Source organism: Lepidochelys kempii, chromosome 10 (genome assembly GCF_965140285.1).
Source record: "Lepidochelys kempii isolate rLepKem1 chromosome 10, rLepKem1.hap1, whole genome shotgun sequence".
Lineage (NCBI taxonomy): Eukaryota > Metazoa > Chordata > Testudines > Cheloniidae > Lepidochelys > Lepidochelys kempii.
Window position 1 is genome coordinate 18,095,054 of NC_136389.1, and position 18,798 is coordinate 18,113,851.

Sequence of the window (18,798 nt, forward strand, 5' to 3'; positions counted from 1 at the left end):
GTACAGATGAAAAAAGAAAAGGAGTACTTGTGGCACCTTAGAGACTAACCAATTTATTTGAGCATGAGCTTTCGTGAGCTACAGCTCACTTCATCAGATGTTTACCGTGGAAACTGCAGCAGACTTTATATACACACAGAAATCATGAAACAATACCTCCTCCCACCCCACTGTCCTGCTGGTAATAGCTTATCTAAAGTGATCAACAGGTGGGCCATTTCCAGCACAAATCCAGGTTTTCTCACCCTCCACCCCCCCACACAAATTCACTCTCCTGCTGGTGCTAGCCCATCCAAAGTGACAACTCTTTACATAATCAAGTCGGGCTATTTCCTGCATAGATCAAGGTTTTCTCACATCCCCCCCACCCCCATACACACACAAACTCACTCTCCTGCTGGTAATAGCTCATCTAAACTGACCATTCTCCAGGTTTAAATCCAAGTTAAACCAGAACATCTGGGGGGGGGGGTAGGAAAAAACAAGAGGAAACAGGCTACCTTGCATAATGACTTAGCCACTCCCAGTCTCTATTTAAGCCTAAATTAATAGTATCCAATTTGCAAATGAATTCCAATTCAGCAGTTTCTCGCTGGAGTCTGGATTTGAAGTTTTTTTGTTTTAAGATAGCGACCTTCATGTCTGTGATTGCGTGACCAGAGAGATTGAAGTGTTCTCCGACTGGTTTATGAATGTTATAATTCTTGACATCTGATTTGTGTCCATTTATTCTTTTACGTAGAGACTGTCCAGTTTGACCAATGTACATGGCAGAGGGGCATTGCTGGCACATGATGGCATAGATCACATTGGTGGATGTGCAGGTGAACGAGCCTCTGATAGTGTGGCTGATGTTATTAGGCCCTGTGATGGTGTCCCCTGAATAGATATGTGGGCACAATTGGCAACGGGCTTTGTTGCAAGGATAAGTTCCTGGGTTAGTGGTTCTGTTGTGTGGTATGTGGTTGTTGGTGAGTATTTGCTTCAGGTTGCGGGGCTGTCTGTAGGCAAGGACTGGCCTGTCTCCCAAGACTTGTGAGAGTGTTGGGTCATCCTTTAGGATAGGTTGTAGATCCTTAATAATGCGTTGGAGGGGTTTTAGTTGGGGGCTGAAGGTGACGGCTAGTGGCGTTCTGTTATTTTCTTTGTTAGGCCTGTCCTGTAGTAGGTAACTTCTGGGAACTCTTCTGGCTCTATCAATCTGTTTCTTTACTTCTGCAGGTGGGTATTGTAGTTGTAAGAAAGCTTGACAGAGATCTTGTAGGTGTTTGTCTCTGTCTGAGGGGTTGGAGCAAATGCGGTTGTATCGCAGAGCTTGGCTGTAGACGATGGATCGTGTGGTGTGGTCAGGGTGAAAGCTGGAGGCATGCAGGTAGGAATAGCGGTCAGTAGGTTTCCGGTATAGGGTGGTGTTTATGTGGCCATTGTTTATTAGCACTGTAGTGTCCAGGAAGTGGATCTCTTGTGTGGACTGGACCAGGCTGAGGTTGGTGGTGGGATGGAAATTGTTGAAATCATGGTGGAATTCCATGATGAAGTACAGATGAAGTTATTCTGAAACCTTTTTTGCCAGTATAGCTTATTTTGTCCAGACCAGGGACAAACCAGTTTAAGCTGCATCTACACTAGAAGATTTTGCCAATATAGCCATACTGGTATAACTATACTGGTAAACCCTTTCTAGCAGGGGTGTGTGCAGGAATTTAAATTTGATCGCTTTTGGAGGGGCACGTACTGTGCCCCTACGGCAGCCCTGGGGTTGGAGGAGTTCACTCTCCTTGCCCCACTGTTTACTGGGGGGCCCTTGTCCCTGCTTGCCCCTTCTTGTGCATGCCCCTGCTTTCTGGTGTAGACTAGGCCTTAGATATACTTGAATTACTTCAAGACAGGTGAAGAGAATCATTTTCATATCTGTATATGAGGAATGTGTGTTGCTATCAAGAGAGCTGGGGGCATGTTAGTCTGTACACAAGGGTCACTGGTGAACATATGTGTTCAGCCAAAGAGCATCACTTCCCTGCAAAACACGGGGCAACCTTTGAGCCTGACTCTACTGTTACTTGTACCCATAAAAATCAGGAGCAACTCCCTTGAGGCCAGTGGCGTTAGTGTAAAGCTGGTGTGAGAGGAGACTCGGACTCTTATTTGTCTGACAGATCTGCTTTTCATAGCTTTCCTATTTTATTAAAATGTTCTAGTAACGCTGAAGTTGGGCAACAAGCCAGAAAAAGCAGGAAGTTGAAACTAAACTCAATCTCGTTAAACAATGCATACTCCTAAAGTAGATGCATTTAAACTGGTTTAACCTTCACTTAAATTGCTTCAATTTTCATCAGCAAATTGCTGGACTAAGATCAATTAGTTGAAGCAATAGTTAAACTGGTTTAACTGCATCTACATTTGCACCGCAGTAGATTAATTTTAAATTGAGCTAGTTAAACCAGTTTACCTTTTCTAGTTTAGACAAGGCTTTAGTTTTAACTTTAAATTTCCTGGTTTTTCTTTGGCTTGTCAAAATGTTACATATTATGTCTTCATTTCCTATTCCAGATGGTCAACCAATCTTCAGTTAGACACAAGTATGTGTGACTGCAAATCGAGTATTAGTAATAACCATGATCCAAACCAACCATTGCATTTCTATATTTCTCATAAAAAGTTTCCATGAGCTGTGAAGCAAATACCTCCATTTGCAATTACTGTTAATCCCCTTTCTCTCTGACAGCTGTGTATTTGCATCCCAGGGTTTTTTTCCTTCTCCTACTGCAGCATTTAACTTTGTTCCGGATATCAGCACCTTAAGCTTTAAAAGGGCCACACTGATCATATTTCACAGTGCCCAGGCTTTTGAAGATGGTTTCCAAGTTTTATTAATGTAGATATTGTCTGTTTCTGTTCCGTTTATACAGTTCATTGCTTAGGACAGCTGGAAACAGGTGGGCAGGGCTTCCTGCACTATAACATAACAATAGGTAACAATTAAATATCCCACATTCAGCTCTGTAGGAGGAGCTGAGCCTTTTTTACCCAGGAGTTTCCATACAAAGTTTCCTAGAAGGTTTATTTAAAGTGAAACAATAAGTGCTGGCTTGGAGGTGAGCCAGCTGCTGTTTGCACTTTTCATCTGTGCAGGGTGGTGGACTTTGTAAGACACCTTTGGACAAGGGATGAGAGTATGAATTTCTCATCAAGCCTGTGCTTTTAAACCAAGGAAATACTGGATTGGGTTATTCATGATGTATAAAATAAATCCAGGTCCAGATAGGGGCAAGTGTGAGCCTTTGCAAATAAGCATTATAAGGCCAGTGAAATCTGGAGCATCACAGAGATAGCTAGTGAACAAACAAACTATGGTGGGTGGCAAGAATATACCATTTATTAAACAGGAGAATGGGTTAAAAGAAAAATGGCAGTAACCTCTCCACTCCCAAACTCCTGTGAGTGATATTGTCCACGCAACACACTGACCCGCCTCAACCTTGGCCACAGAGTGTTCTGTAGAGATGGTCTCCTGCAAACCTGCTGTTCTTGTAAACCAAGTCCTCTTATCTGATACAGTGATAGAGACGGACTGAGCTATTAAAATAGAAAGGCTTCAAATCTGAACCAATAACAGGTTCTGTTTGTTCGCGTTGTCATGAATAGTGTCTGTGTTTTGTGAGTGTGTCACAGTAGAATCTCACAGACTACAGGGGGACTAGGTCCAAGGAGCTGCAGGTAACACTAGTGCCAACACTAGAGGCAGAATACCACACTGAGTGGGTCCAGGTTACATCACTGTAATTCTGTTTTAGTTCAGTGCATGTAAAACAGACCCCAGTGTGAGTCTGAATACCGAAGGCCAGGTGAAGTGATTATTTTCTTCGCCACTAGCATAGAACATAAGTAGGATCCCTGGATAAATTATAGGTCTGCTAATGTACGATATCATGTTGTATGAAGTCATGAGTTAAAAACAAACCCCCAAGGCATAACTGCAGAATGATATAATCAAATGATGCCATTAAAATAGATAGGCAAAGGGGCTGAAATAAAGGGATGGAGATTTTCACTTAAAACACTATGACCACTCTAATTTTGATACTATCTACCATCAGGCATTGTTAAGTTGCCTGCAGGAGCAGATGGAGTGGTCCTTAGATTGGTCTGGTCCTGGGTGAGGTCACAGATGGTAGTGCTGGGCAGTGGGTCATTCTCCCAGAAGTCTCTTACATATCTGGCATAGTCAGAGTTCCATTTGGTCACTCTCACGGGTTCAATGTGCACAAAATGCCACTAGAGGGAACTGTGAGATGTTTTGGGCTCCAGTATGCTGATACATCAGACCCCGATTCTACAGCTCCGTTCTTTTCCGGCATCTGACTGCGATGGATCTGGGTGAGAATGAACTGGCTGAATGAGACAGACCAGGAGGTAAAGGGAAGCATGTAGAGGAATGCACTGGGGCAGTGTCTATACCATCTGTTGAGGGTGCATGAATGTGTTTTGCAAAAATCGCCCATTGCTTTGGGGCCCTATTGGATTCATTGCTGCTCCTGGATTCTCTGCCATAGGGGGTGGTCCATAATTCCTTTTATTTATGATTGGCTTGTAGGCAGCATCCTTTCCCCTCAATCTAGATACTGCAGTGACAACCAGCACCTTGTTCAGTTCTCGGCTGGGCTGCTGCAATTTTCTCCAGCTTCGGGCTTCCTGTAAGGTCTACCAAAACGTTCCCACTAGTGCAGAAGGTTTGTGGACCAGCTTCTCATGGAAAGTCAGCCCAGACGCCGTTTGCAAACCTCTTAGTGAGACTTTCCCCAGGTTTCAGGCCTCTAGCAAAACCTTAAGCCAGATGAAATGCGCTGTATTTGAGGGTGCAAGTTTTGTACAACTGTTTTATTACCCCTTGAAAGAGCAAAGGCTCTTGAAGTCTGGGCCTGCAGCTGACCAGTTACTCAACGGCCTGGCAATGAAGTGGGATCATCCAAAACAGCACCAAAAAGGCTCAGTCTCAGACAAGGGAACTATCCAAATAATGGTATATTAGCTTTTCTAGGGCTGTATTAGTTTTGCTATCTGTTGGGCATGGTGCAAGAATGGGAGCTGTTTGAAGGGAGGGGGCCTAGGCAATAAGCAGCACGGATTATTATTACTACATGTTTGTAAAGAGCTGTGTCAATTTACCATGCGATTAGTGTTAATAATTAATGTAAATTACAGTGGTACCCAAAATGTTATCCCTGGGGGAGGGAGGTCAGAGGCTGGAGCATAAGGAGGGAGGGTTTTGACAGCTAAGATGTGATTGGACCGCATGGCTCAACTGTCAAGGTTTCAGGTGAGTCATTGCAGGCTACTAGGCCCTGCAATAGGGTGTGTGCTGGTAAGAGGTGCTGACCAGGTAGGGTTTCCCAAAAAGCAGGGCCTTATCAGGCCACAGACTTGGCACAGAGTCCTGACTTAGGAGGCGTACATGTTTGTTTGCTCCTCTGCATGTTGCATTTTTATTCTAAAAGTGTCACAGAGAAAGCAGAATTTGGTTTCATGCAGTATATTTGTAGGTAGCCTTTTGCCCTGTCATCTGATCAGCTGCATGCATACAACTCTCACTGAGAAAGGAATATCGTTATACAAATAATGGGGTAAAAAAAGGTCTGATATGTGTTGAGGTGGGTAGTCTGCTTCACAAGTTTTCTGGACTTGTGTTTTATATTTTTGAGGGTGACCACAAGATTTAACATGTGAAACAGGTGCTTATCAAACAGTAAACAAGAATATCCCTCTGCTCTCCTAGAGATTTGTTTTGTATATGCTGCTTTGTAGAGAAATGCAGGAAAACGTGAAACAAGGAGGGGGGAAAATCCCATAAATGTTTTTTCATTTCCAGTTTGGGTTCAAGACCTGCCAATAGTGGTGAAACTGCCTGTATTTTGAGATCAGGACTGTGACATCAAAGTTACCATAACTGCCAGGCCACATGCTCTTGACTATACTGCACTGGCATATTACTGTTTTTGTTTTTTTGTTATAATGCTATAAAAATTGTTTGTGGGTGTATTCCTAGGCTTTAAAAAACGCATAGTTTAGGTCTACAGTATACCAGTCCGGGAACATAAACTTCTCCTTGTGAAATATGATTTTTTCACTTAACTAAGATTTTATTTTATATAGAGGTGCATAGGAGGTGTTCTTGATGTTTTTCTTTTCTTTGGTACTTATGTGTTTTGAGTCCTTTCCTCACTGACTTCTAAAACTGAGACTTCTGATTGAAAATTCAGTAAACACTCTGTCTACTCACCTACATCTTTTAAACACCCACATCTTTCCTCTCTGCCAGTGCAGCCAAAGACCTCAGATCAACACTCTACTGCAGCTAAATCACAATAATACAAGAGCTTTGCCCTTTGGAATTAAACCACAAGCAGAGCCATAAATAGAAGATCCTTATACTTCAGCAAGCCATCTGAAAATTCAGTAAACAAACAGAAGACGGCTCAGAATACACCAGGGGACAATGGTTCTGTCTAAACTGATATCTGTGAATGACTTAGCACATTTCTAGCAAGAATCATGTTTAAACACTATCTGCTAAAAAGATGCTAACAAGTTTTCAAATCCCTGTATAGAAAGGGCCAAATGTCTAAAAACAAAACAAAACAACAACCCCAAAGTTAGAGAACATATAGCCCTGTAATCAGGAGAAACCCTCTGCAACAGAGAAACTACTCTGTGCACAAAAAGCATTGCTGTTCTGCACAGGGAAAAATCCAGACCGACTCATTTCCTGAGTTTGTCAGTTACTATGTGGCAGAGTTTTACTACAGTCTTGAAACTGCATCTTCTGATCTTCACAGACCTAAAACTTTAATGGTTCCAGAAGCTCACCTGACTCCCACACTCCAAGCAAGCTGTGGTAGAGGTGTTATTATTTACTATTTGTGTTACTGTAAGGTCTATGATCCCTAGTCATAGACCAGGTCTTCTCACCAATTTTCTCTGAGCAGGTGAAAATGCCTCTCAGTCTCAAGTCACCAAAAACATAACAGCAGTCAACACCTAAAAGAACCAGGAATTCAGTTTTAGAACAGTCAGTTTTATAGCAGGCAAGTCCCAGCCTTCCTCAGAGTTTCACTCAGCTTGCTCGCTTATTCAAATGTTAGGCTCGGCTACCTATGGGCAAATTTACTAATGTCTGTAAGGAACTTCATATTGATGACACAATATATTTTCAGAGGTGGCAGGAGAAAAAGTGCAGGTGGAAGAGAAAATCAGCCAGTTCTTTGGGTTAAAAGGTTTAAAAAAAATAAAATAATAATAAAAAAAAATCTGTGGACCAAAGAACAAAGTTCTATGGGAAAGTTGTTAATCCTTAGCAATCAACCGCTATGTCATCAATATGAGCAGTCATATATAATTCAGGAGTCTGGAGACATGGGCTACGTATACACTACAGAGCCTGTGGCAGTGTAGCTGTTGGAATAGCCCGCTTGTGTCGATGCAGCCTACACCAACAGAAGTTTTTCTGTCCGTGTAGGAATACCATCACCCCGAATAATGTCAGCTACATCAACAGAAGCATTCTTTCATTGACACAGCTGCATCTACCCTGAGGTTATGTTGGCATAGCTATCAGTCGAAGGTGTGGTTTTTGCACACCTGGACTGATGTAGCTATGCCCATGTAACTTTTAAGTGTAGACCAAGCATTTGTGAGCTTTATACCTCTCAAATACATATCTCAGATAAACTGCATGTAGAGTTGCTGGAAGCACCAGATGTTCAGTTGCTAACGGAAGCTCAGAGAAGATCAGACAAAGGAATCACAGAAGCATTTAAGCACTAATGACTTAAGTTTATTTTGTGAGAAATAATGTTACAGGTAAGATCTTCTTCCAGAGAACCAAGGGTATTGCTGTAGGTCATGCCTGAGGACAGAAAGATTGAGAAAACAATTTTAAAAGGTTACTTATAATTGTTGGGTGTTTTTAGTGCAAACTGTGTATGTATGTGAACTGAACACTGTGGTTTTATTGGTATCAAATTGCATTATATATTATTTAGCCTGAGACTGTTACTTCATCTTTGCCAGACCACACATCCTCTTTATCTTATTGTTTCTGCACTGGCAGCTGGAGCTAGTGTAATTCCATATGCAGGAGTCAGAGTAACAGCCGTGTTAGTCTGTATTCGCAAAAAGAAAAGGAGTACTTGTGGCACCTTAGAGACTAACCAATTTATTTGAGCATGAGCTTTCGTGAGCTACAGCTCACTTCATCAGATGCATGCTGTGGAAACTGCAGCAGACTTTATATATACACAGAGAATATGAAAAAATACCTCCTCCCACCCCATTGTCCAGCTGGTAATAGCTTATCTAAAGTGATCATCAGGTGGGCCATTTCCAGCACAAATCTAGGTTTTCTCACCCTCCACCCCCCCCCACAAATTCACTCTCCTGCTGGTGATAGCCCATCCAAAGTGACAACTCTTTACACAATGTGCATGATAATAAAGTTGGGCCATTTCCTGCACAAATCCAGGTTCTCTCACGCCCCTCCCAAAAACCACACACACAAACTCACTATCCTGCTGGTAATAGCTCATCCAAAGTGACCATTCTCCCTACAATGTGCATAATTAAGGTGGGCCCACCAATGGGATTTGTGCAGGAAATGGCCCAACTTTATTATCATGCACATTGTGTAAAGAGTTGTCACTTTGGATGGGCTATCACCAGCAGGAGAGTGAATTTTGTGGGGGGTGGAGGGTGAGAAAACCTGGATTTGTGCTGGAAATGGCCCACCTGATGATCACTTTAGATAAGCTATTACCAGCTGGACAATGGGGTGGGAGGAGGTATTTTTTCATATTCTCTGTGTATATATAAAGTCTGCTGCAGTTTCCACAGCATGCATCTGATGAAGTGAGCTGTAGCTCACGAAAGCTCATGCTCAAATAAATTGGTTAGTCTCTAAGGTGCCACAAGTACTCCTTTTCTATATGCAGGAGTGTCATTCTCCCACCAAGTATGATTAGTGAGTCTCCTTTCCTTCTGTCTTGCTCTCCAGCCTTCCCCCAACTACAATTTATCAGAGGGCTCTTGGCCAATACTTATTCTCCAGAAGGTCTTGGCTGTCCTTCATGTCCTGGCTAGTAGATTTTTCCAGAGGGTGACAGACAGTTGAAGCTGTCTGTCTGTCACCCCTTGAGGATTTCATAGAGGTGATGATGAGCATGTTTTTGAGTCTAAGTTCAATGGAGAGGCAGCCACACTGGTGGAGATGTGGATTGGCTTCCTCACCATTGTGCGTTTTCCAAATGCTATCAGGCCATTCATCACATGCATGTTTATTGCAATCATCCTGCCTTCAGGTCAGGTGGACATGCTTCCCAATCAAAAGTGTTTTGCAGCATAAATATGCAAGTGATTATATGTGTATATGCATCTCTCTCCAGAAGCAGCAATGACCCTCACATATTTGAATCATCTGCTCCTAAGGCTTCTCTCACAGAACGGGGCTCAGAGCAAGGATGGTTATTCATTGTGTGGTTGGCCTCTCTTAATTGCTGGGTTGTTTGGGAACTGGGCGTGGTGCTGCTGTCATGATGCTGTTCGGGGCCTACGTGCCCACTGGAGCACATCTGCTTGGTAGCTCCCCATATCTTTGACTGCTGTGTACCATTTGCATGAGCGACTTCATTCGGCTGCTGGCATGTGGTCCAGCTTACTCAACTGTGATAGCAACCGCAATGTCCTGTCTCATACGTTTACAGTGGTTCTAACCAGTCCTGTTATGTCAGCAGCATGGCTAGTACTTCCCTGTGTGAGGTGCGTGTCTGTTTTCAGGGATGTTGACTCTATTCCTTGCAGTTCTGCAAATGGTAGTGCCTGTCCTCTCCACTTGTATTTGGGGACCGCATTTCCCAATTCTGCCACTACTGGAGAGTTGGCATATAGGGCTGTTCAGAGGAAAATAAGTAGGAAGACAGAAAGAGCATTTGGGAATGCAAAGATTCACTTCAAGGCTCTATGCTACGTGGGATAGAGGGCAGGATTAAATTATGGCCAAAGTGTGTAAACTTGGATGGGTGACATGTATGGTGCACAGCATCAAGGGCCAGCAGAATGTCTCCCTTGTCAGCGCGTGCAGCCCCATTTCATACTGACCGTGTGTCTCGGGGATTGTGACGTGGGACTGGCTACTCATTGTACCTAGTGGCACCTGGGATTTGCATGTGAGGTGCTGTGCGTATTTCAACCTCCAACTTTCCCACATAGTTTTGTGAGGGGCTAAACACTTGTCTTGCTTTTTTTGTTTGGATTGGCGTACTCAAATTGGGGTGGCAGGGGTGTGCCTCAAGACATGTGCAGGCAGGCCCTCCTGGGTTTACCACTGCCATCCCAGAGTGAAGCCATGTGAGGTGAATCAACCCCACTCTTCATGGTTCTCTCATTCCACACATCCCAGTCGTGAACTGAAAGTAGCTATGCAAGGTGCTCACCACCCTGTGACTGCTCCAAGCTGCCTTCTCGTGCAACTTCTTGTATCAAGTTTGGAGTATATAGCTTTGCTGAATCAAAGGTGGAGTTAGCTCATAAGCTTCTTTCAGATGGCTATTGTTGAATTCTGTGCTGCAGACACAAGTGTCGTAGCAATTGATCATGTATGACTGCTTGCAGCCTTCAGGCCTGCAATAGGCAAGGAAGGGTTCATAATATAAATTATTAACTAGTCAAATTAATAACTGCTCCCAAAGTCATCTCCTTTCTCTTCAGGATGTCAGTATGTGAGCAATTTGGGCACAGTAAAAACTGTGAGCAAGTCTTGTGTCACCCAGACTGAGAATATAATAGAAAAATTTAATAGAACTTTAATATTAAAGTCACAAAGAGTCATTATCAGGAGCAGTTATTAATATTGTAATAAATCTGGAGGGACCTAGGAACAACAGTTGTCTCTGTGCTGCACATCAATCACTCAAACCTTCACAGTGGTAGTAGGGATAGAACTCGGTGCCTTCCCTTGCAAAAGCACAGGTCTCTAACTTCTGAAGTTAAGGAGAATCACTGTTAGCTATTAGCACAGTAGAGCCTGTGATGAACAGTCAAAGACTTCTGAGGTGAGAGGATGATGCAGTAGTGACAGTGCACACATGCCTACTTCATGACACACTATTTATATAGATTTGCCAAGTTTTAATTTATTTTGAATGTTTGTATTTTTGTTAACTAAATTTTTCTTAGTGTGATGTGCAATATGAAAACAGTTCTAAAATATTATTTCCACAGTCTGTAAAAATCTAAGCTGGCCTGGTTCTGATTTTCACCCAGATCTGCAGATCAAACGCCATTATTTTTCTGTAAGAACGGACGTCAATTCAATAGAACTGTGCTGATTTACACCAGCTGAGTATCTGGCCCTTTAAAGTAAGCATACTGCTGATTTTTTTTACAGCGCTCTTCTCTTATATCTTTGCTGGTTAGTGAGCCTGGCATGTTGACTTCATGACAGTAAAGCGAGTTGATTAGCAAGGTTCTCACTGTATCTGGGTATGTGCTGGACAGATTATTTGAACAAATCTGTCTGAGCTTCCTCTCTTATCAACCTATGTCTTATTTTTTAAAGTACATTTATCTAAAAAAACCCCAACTAAATTATAAAAAAATAGATTAAATGGCCGTAAAACTATTATACTAAGAGTTCCCACTATGAATCTTTTGCTGTCTTGCTTTTGTTTAGGTCTTTGATCACTCTGTGTTTAAGAAATGGGAACAAAGCCAATGCTGAAAGTTTGAGAATTAGGAACTCCATCCTTTAAAGTTTTGAATGAAGAAGCCCCTGGACAAAAACTGTCAATGGGTTCTGATGACAACGCTTTCATTTCGGAGTGGAAAAGGGAAGTGATGGGGAGCAGCTGTTCCTTCTCTCCTCTCTCCCACCCCACTGCCCTAGTTCGGGTGGGTCCCAGGCAAAACCGCGGAGCTTGTGGCTACACCCCCAAGCCTGATCCCGCTCTCCCCTGGCCAAAACCATTGGCATTTCCTCTGAGCTCACACAATAAATGACGCGGCACCTTTTCCCCTCGGAAGAGGAAGCTTCGGAGCTAGTAACGGTTGGGGGAGAAGGGCTGGACTAAGGAAGCACAACAGCAGGGGCGAGGGGGCGGTGAGTGCGTGTCCCGGGACAGGAGGCCGAAGCAGGCGGGGGGAAGGCGGCTGGGTGGCGTCCTGGGACGGGAGGCAGGCGGGGGAAGGCGGCTGGCTGGCTGGGCGCACCCCAGGGGCTGGAGCGGGACTCGGAGAAGGAGGCGGCTGGCTGGGCGCACCCCAGGGGCTGGAGCGGGACTCGGAGAAGGAGGCGGCTGGCTGGGCGCACCCCAGGGGCTGGAGCGGGACTCGGAGAAGGAGGCGGCTGGCTGGGCGCACCCCAGGGGCTGGAGCGGGACTCGGAGAAGGAGGCGGCTGGCTGGCTGGCTGTCCCGGCGCTGGAGCGGGGAGTGGTGGAAGAGCACTCGGTGGGAGGAGCTGGCAATCCTGGGAGCCGCAGGGGTAGTGGGTCTAGGGCAGCCTACAGAGGGGTGCCCGTGCCGACTCCCGGAGCTGGGGGAGGCTGGTGAGTGGGGTGGCGGGCGCCCCCTGCATGCGGAGGCCGGGGGGCGCTGCCGCAGCCGGTACCATGGGCTGAGCTCCCGCCGCACCATGACCGTCTACACCCTGAACCTGCGCGTCTTCTGGCCGCTGGTGACTTGCCTGGGCACGGCCCTCATCTGCCTCTACCAGGCCGCGCGAAGCCGGGCGGGCGCCCCGGACTCGGACAGCGCCCCGGACTCGGCCTCTGTCCCGCTGCTCAAGGGCTCCGCGCTGCTGCTGCTGGGCTTCCTGCTGCTCCGCTACTGCGCCTCCCGCAGCGGCAGCGGGGAGTGCGGCCAGCGGCCCCGAGCCGCCCGCGGCCCCGAGGCGCCGCCGAGCAGCGCCGCCCGCCGGAGCCTGCTGGAGAGCTTCTACGAGCAGCAGCTGCGCCTCTCCCCGCACGTGCTGGGCCACAGCAAGGCGCACGTGAGCCGCATCGTGGGCGAGCTGGTGCGGGCGGCCAAGGCGCAGGGGCTGCAGCCGGCCTCCCTGACCCCCACCCTGCGCGGGGACTTCGTGCAGATCGGCAGCGCCTACGAGCAGCACAAGGTCCGCAGCCCGGACTGCTTCGACATCCTGGTGCCGCTGCGGCTGCCGCCGCGCCTGGAGCTGGAGCCCCGCTGCCTGGGCGCCGAGGAGCCGGGGCTGGCCCCGGAGCTGCGCAGCACCTTCACCTGCGCCCTGAAGGCCCCGCAAGGGGCCGCCTGGCCCCGGGGCTACCGGCCCTTCAGCGAGGGCTTCTGCGTGGAGCTGCAGGGCCGGCGCTACCTGTCCTCGGCCCTGGTGCTGCGCTGGTTCCAGGGCCACCTGCAGCGGTGCCTGGGCGCCGTGCTCTACCGGCTGCAGGAGCGCTGCCGCATCAGCCTGGCCGCCTGCCCGGGCCGCCAGCTCACCCTGCACATCCTGCCGCGCTCGGACTACGTCTGCTGCCACATCTCCATGGCCGTGCGCCTCATCCCCGCCATCCCGCTGGGGGACTCGCTCTATCTCATCGCCCTGCAGCCCGGCGCCAGGAAAGCCCAGCCCGGCGCTGCCTGCCCCCTGCAGGCCCTCTGGGGGCTCAACGTCGCCAAGCAGGAGCAGCGGCTGCTGAGCTGGCTCAAGGAGCAGACCCCGGCCAACTCCTGCCACCTCAAGTGCCTGCAGATCCTCAAGGGGCTGCGGGACCTGCGCGGCCGGGGCTTGGAGCAGCCCTTCGGCGCCCAGTGGGGCCGCGTCCTCTCCTCCTACATCCTCAAGACGGCGCTCTTCTCCTTGTTGCTCCGGGGGCCCTGGCAAGCCTGGGAGGAGCAGTTCCTGGCGGAGCGGCTGGAGGATCTGGTGCTGTACCTCAGGGACTGCCTGCGGAAGCGGGTGCTGATGCATTTCTTCCTGGGCAACGCCAGCGTCCCCGAGGCGGTGCCGGTGCCGAAGCTGCTGAAGGAAGCTGCCCCCGTCAATCTGCTGGCTGCCTTTGACGCCCCTACTCTAGACTTGGCCGCCTTCCAGCTGCTGAACACCTGGAACCAGGCTCCTAAGATCATCCGACTGTACAGTAACCCAAGGTACTTGAGGAAGAGCCCCACGTTGTGTAAGCACATCACCGACACCGGTCAAGAGTCCCAAAGCAACTGAGCATCACCTAGGGGCGTTTGTCAGTGCCTTTGGGGCATGCACTGTGAGGCCAAAGGACCTATCTGTGTTACTAGTAAATTGCCTGAGGGTCCGAAGGGAGATTGAACTGCCTGACAGCATCCGGTGGGGTTCTCTGTGTGTTTCCCTGATCCTGGTAACCTAGGAAATCCAAAATTTAAGACTAAGCAATACTGACACTTTAAGATCTTAATAGCTTTGTAATGATGATGATTCCTGGAGAAATTATTAAACTTCCAGGAAAGTGCCTTAATTAGAAAGCACTACCATAACCACTTGTAAACCTAATTTGGTACCAGATTTATAGAGGGGTTCACACTGATGAATTTGGCATGTCACCTTAAAGTTTAGTCACAAAAGTGACCCTGTCCATATCTTTTGCATTAAAAGAAAGCTAATCAGGATCAAAGATCAATGGCATGGAAAAAGTCAGTGTGACAAGGTACTTTTTTGAGGTGGAGGAGAAGCCAAGGGTATTTCTTGATCCTTAAACACAGTTTGAAATATTTATTCAATGAGACACTCATAGGTAGTTGTCTGTGTGATTTTAATATACTGTGCTAAATGTAGAATAATATGCAAATTAATATAAAATTAAATTATGAGGAGTGAAATTAAAACCTATTTGACAAAAGTATGAAGAATCTAGTTGTACATTTGTGTTAAAATGAAGGTCGCTCTGAAAGATTAAAATATAATTATACAGCTCACAAATGAAAGAAGAACAATTGCACTTTATTTCCGTAAAGGCCTTCATTGTATGGTAATTGGCTGCACTAAATATTTAGTTTGAACATAAAAGAGGCATTAATTTTTTTTTTTATTAAAAATGGATAGATGTGTAAATCCTCTAAGCATTCTGTCTTGGTTGTTAGACCTGAACCGTTTTTCTTCCTTAAAAGTTGCCGTACCTTAATAACTACCAAACCTGCCTCACACGTTATTTGCTATAGTGAAAAATTTTAAAATAACTCCAAAAATGTAGAGGTGTAAACTAGCTGCTGCACCCATGTGTTCTTCACTGATAGGTCAGTAAGGTCCTTTAGTGGATCAGCTAACCAAACTCCTGAACTGTGGCAGCATTATGGTCTGCCTCAGACCAGGAGATACCAGAAGCGAGAGGTGGCTGTTCTGGTGCAGCAAATATTTTTTTGTAAAAATAATATTTCAGGGTGCCTTAAAGTTCCCAAGTCTTGGGAAAAATTCATAGTACAGTAAGAACCTATTAACTTTGATGGCGTCCCTTTAATGTAAACACTAGCCAGATAATTTCCGTGTGTAGATAGATTATTTGAGAATACCTCATACAACTTCTCAATTGATCTTTAATGAGCACTTACTGTCTCTGAGTAGTATACGTTAATAGTTTAGTTTTGGATTTTATCTGAGAAAATACATTTGACCTTATGGGCCATTGCTGCATTAAACTATAGTATGTAGAAAAGGATCAGAAAGCTTCTATTTCATATGCTCTTTAAAAGTGTGTGTGTTTTTGATATAAATAGTTAAAAACTAGTGAACCAAATGCATCACAGGTTGTCTGCAAAATTACACATTCTAAGCAATCCAAACTTTAATGTAATACATTTCCACAGCTTCTAAGACCACATTCTTGAAAATTAAAAGTATTAAGGCACCAAGCCTGTAATTGAATTTTTCATGTACATAAGGTTAAGCATGTGCCTGATTGTTTGCAGGATTGGGTCCTATGTGGACAGTCTGCTGTGCTTAATTTTAATTTGGTAAATTAATCAGGAATAGCTGGGAATGTTTGGAATAATTTAAAACTGTTAATTTTAGAATATTGCTCATATATATTATGCTGGTGTTCTCTATCTGTAGTTATACATGATAGAAAATAGCACACTTTTAAAAACAACCACAAAGCTTCATAAAACCTAGTTTACTAAACTGAAAATTTCTCCAGTTATAGATGCATGTTTCCTTGTATTTGGTTTTTAAACTGACTTTGCTATCTTATTTTCAGGTAATTTAGCATCTAAGTGACATTTTCTCAAATTGGGTTATTTTTTACATGGAGCGTTGGTTCTCTCTTTGGGCAAATACAAATGGCTTGTTTAAGTGTAGTGTTGACCACTGTGCTCACCGTGTGGACCTAAGTGAGCTACCTTGGTGCATTTTTAGAAGGCAAAAATGTTTACTGTTTTGCAGACTTGTATAGGGTTGCCAGCCCTCCAGGATTTAAAGGTTATGTCCTGTGATGAAATCTCTAGGAATATGTCCAACCAAAATTGGCAGCCCTAGGTACACATACAAGGAGTGCTATTCTGCAGTCCTTGAGTCAACAGGAGTTTTGCCTGAGAAAGGACTAGTGAATCAGGCCCAAGGTATTGTGGTTACTTGGAGCACTTAATACACATTTAGTTCAACAGTTAATCCTGGCAACATGGTTACCTTAGTGAACTACCTGTTTGTTTACATCAGTGTGTAACACTTTTTTTTTTTTTCCAAGAGGGACTATGTACATTTTGGTGTGTGTTCCTTGCTGGCTTATATAATACATGGAAACCTATTAGATTTAATAAAACTTTCTTATTGCTGTTAAGCGCTGATACTACAAAGGGAAAGCTACATCAAGAAATGCATAATAAGAAGGGATTTTGGGGAATATAAATAGTCTGAAAGTGAAACTTGAAAGTTGGGGGAAAGGACAAATGAGGAGGAGCAGAAACACTTGGTGAAAGAGCAGTGCAGGTAATCCAAAGGACACAGAGATAGATGGAGGAATCCTGCAGAAGGGTCATGAAGATTTGGATTGAGGTGGGGGGAAAAGTGATTTAACCATGTTAAACCATGCTTCCAAAATGTATATAAAACAAGGCTACAGTGAAGGGGCTCCATACCCATGTTCCCATCAGCTGCAAAACTCCCATTGATTTGGGCTTGCTAACAACTTCAAATCAAGCTGATCTTTAATAAGGTGTATGTGAGATTATGTTCTTGGTGACATGAGCAAACCACTGCCCTGATCCTGCAAATACTTATGCACCTGTTTTAACTTCAGTCACATGAGTAGGCCTATTGAAGTCAATTAGGCTATTTACATGAGTAAAATTAAATTTGCATTCAGATGATGCAGGATCAGAGACTGAAATTCTCTATTGAACAGCAATTCAGATCTGTACATTTCAGGTATTGGTTGGTATTTCCTGTATCTATAATGCCTATGTTGATAATATTATGTTTGACTAAAGTGACTATTGAAAATTGGGTCTGTTAGACTATTAATGTCATTTTATGCCAAATGAAATGTGGTGGTGCGAATATTAGTTTCTGGTGCTATCTTTAGGGTCTTATCCTGCAAACATGCACATGCAGGATTTGACCCATGTGAGTAACGTATTGATACTCTCTCCCCTCATGGGAGTGCTCACACGAGTAATGTTCCACGCATGTATTTGCAGGATTAGGGCCTTACTTGTTATAGTGTAGACTGAGAATGATAGTTTATGTATTTAAATTAAAAATGAAATACAGAAAGAAACACGTGTTTTTTAGACACTGTGTATTTTAAATACACAACAATTTTTTAAGGACTTAGTACAATCAAAACTGGTGTCACTTTTTTGGGAAAAGCTACATCTAAAACAGGATAAATTGAGATGTGCATATGAATTTTTTGAACTGCATATCTATTTTCTCCATGTATTAGAAATTATAGTGTTAATTGTTAAGTTAATAACACTTCTTAAATGAGACCTTGATTAAATGACTAAAGCATTCCTCTCTTTTTCACTTTTGGATCTTCTTGCAAAGCACTCCAAACTAAATGTCTGTTTGAAATGGACATTCATGGTACAATTATTTTTTGCTGGTTAATAATCAGACCAAAGATTTAACTAAGTGTTGTTCAGCTGCTATTGTTTTAAGAAAGTGTTTATATGCTTAAAATGTTAGCCTGTTTGAAACAAATGTTCATAAACTCTTCTATTTTAATATCCAAATACATGTGCACTTTTATTGCCTCTGCAAAAAGTTGGAGTTTTGTTACTCATTTTTAATATTTCACTGTATATTAATAAACAGCTGTTTTGAAACCTCTGTGGCTAAGTGATTTAACAGTGATTCTGTGGCAAAAGATAACTTCTCCATCAAGTAGAATTTACTCAAATAGCAGTGAACCTGATACTGTATTACCTAAGGGTGAAATCCTGGAGATTGCAGGAGGTTCCTCTGCACGTGGGAAGACCTGTCCTGACGGCACGCTCCTTGGGACTATGAATAAGGATGCTGTGGAAGGACCAGGAGAGAGGTTGAAGCTTGGCCAATAGATCCACAAACTGGGTCCATTGCCAGAATTCCATGCTAAGGGATGCAGACTGGGCCATGAATGTTGCTGCAAGTTGTTGTCGCACTGGCTGTGCTGTTTTCAGGTTAGGGAGGGGCCAGTTCTGTTTTCCTGATTGGGTCCCCACAAAAAGCCTGCTTGCTTGGGATTTGCACAGAGGCTTAGGACTTCACTCCTAGTGAACAGAAGTTTGTGCAAGCTGTACAGGCATTACATGTGTACACGTGTCTGTTTCGGAGTTACAAACT

The 18,798-nt window shown here is 44.6% G+C and overlaps 2 protein-coding genes across 4 annotated transcripts in view; both read left to right on the forward strand.

The window, feature by feature from the left end:
- The first annotated feature begins 4,266 nt into the window (after positions 1–4,266).
- Positions 4,267–18,798, forward strand: part of SYT17 (synaptotagmin 17) — a 112,536-nt gene continuing 98,004 nt past the window's right edge. Inside the window, exon 1 of one of the 3 annotated variants that reach the window (XR_012161138.2) lies at positions 4,267–4,413. Coding sequence is in view for 1 of the 3 variants with exons in the window: in XM_073362318.2 (XP_073218419.2) it covers positions 4,384–4,413 (30 nt within the window). In the remaining 2 variants the exon portion in view is untranslated. The remainder of the gene's footprint in view (positions 4,414–18,798) is intronic. The other 2 variants (XM_073362318.2, XM_073362321.2) reach the window with 2 other exon arrangements.
- Positions 12,158–18,236, forward strand: ITPRIPL2 (ITPRIP like 2). The gene has a single exon (XM_073362317.2). The coding sequence runs from the start codon at positions 12,679–12,681 to the stop codon at positions 14,221–14,223; it is 1,545 nt and encodes a 514-aa protein (XP_073218418.1). The 5' UTR covers positions 12,158–12,678; the 3' UTR covers positions 14,224–18,236.

Excerpts from the sequence above, each read along its gene's own strand:
- ITPRIPL2 (XM_073362317.2), top strand. The coding sequence starts at position 12,679 with ATGACCGTCTACACCCTGAACCTGCGCGTCTTCTGGCCGCTGGTGACT.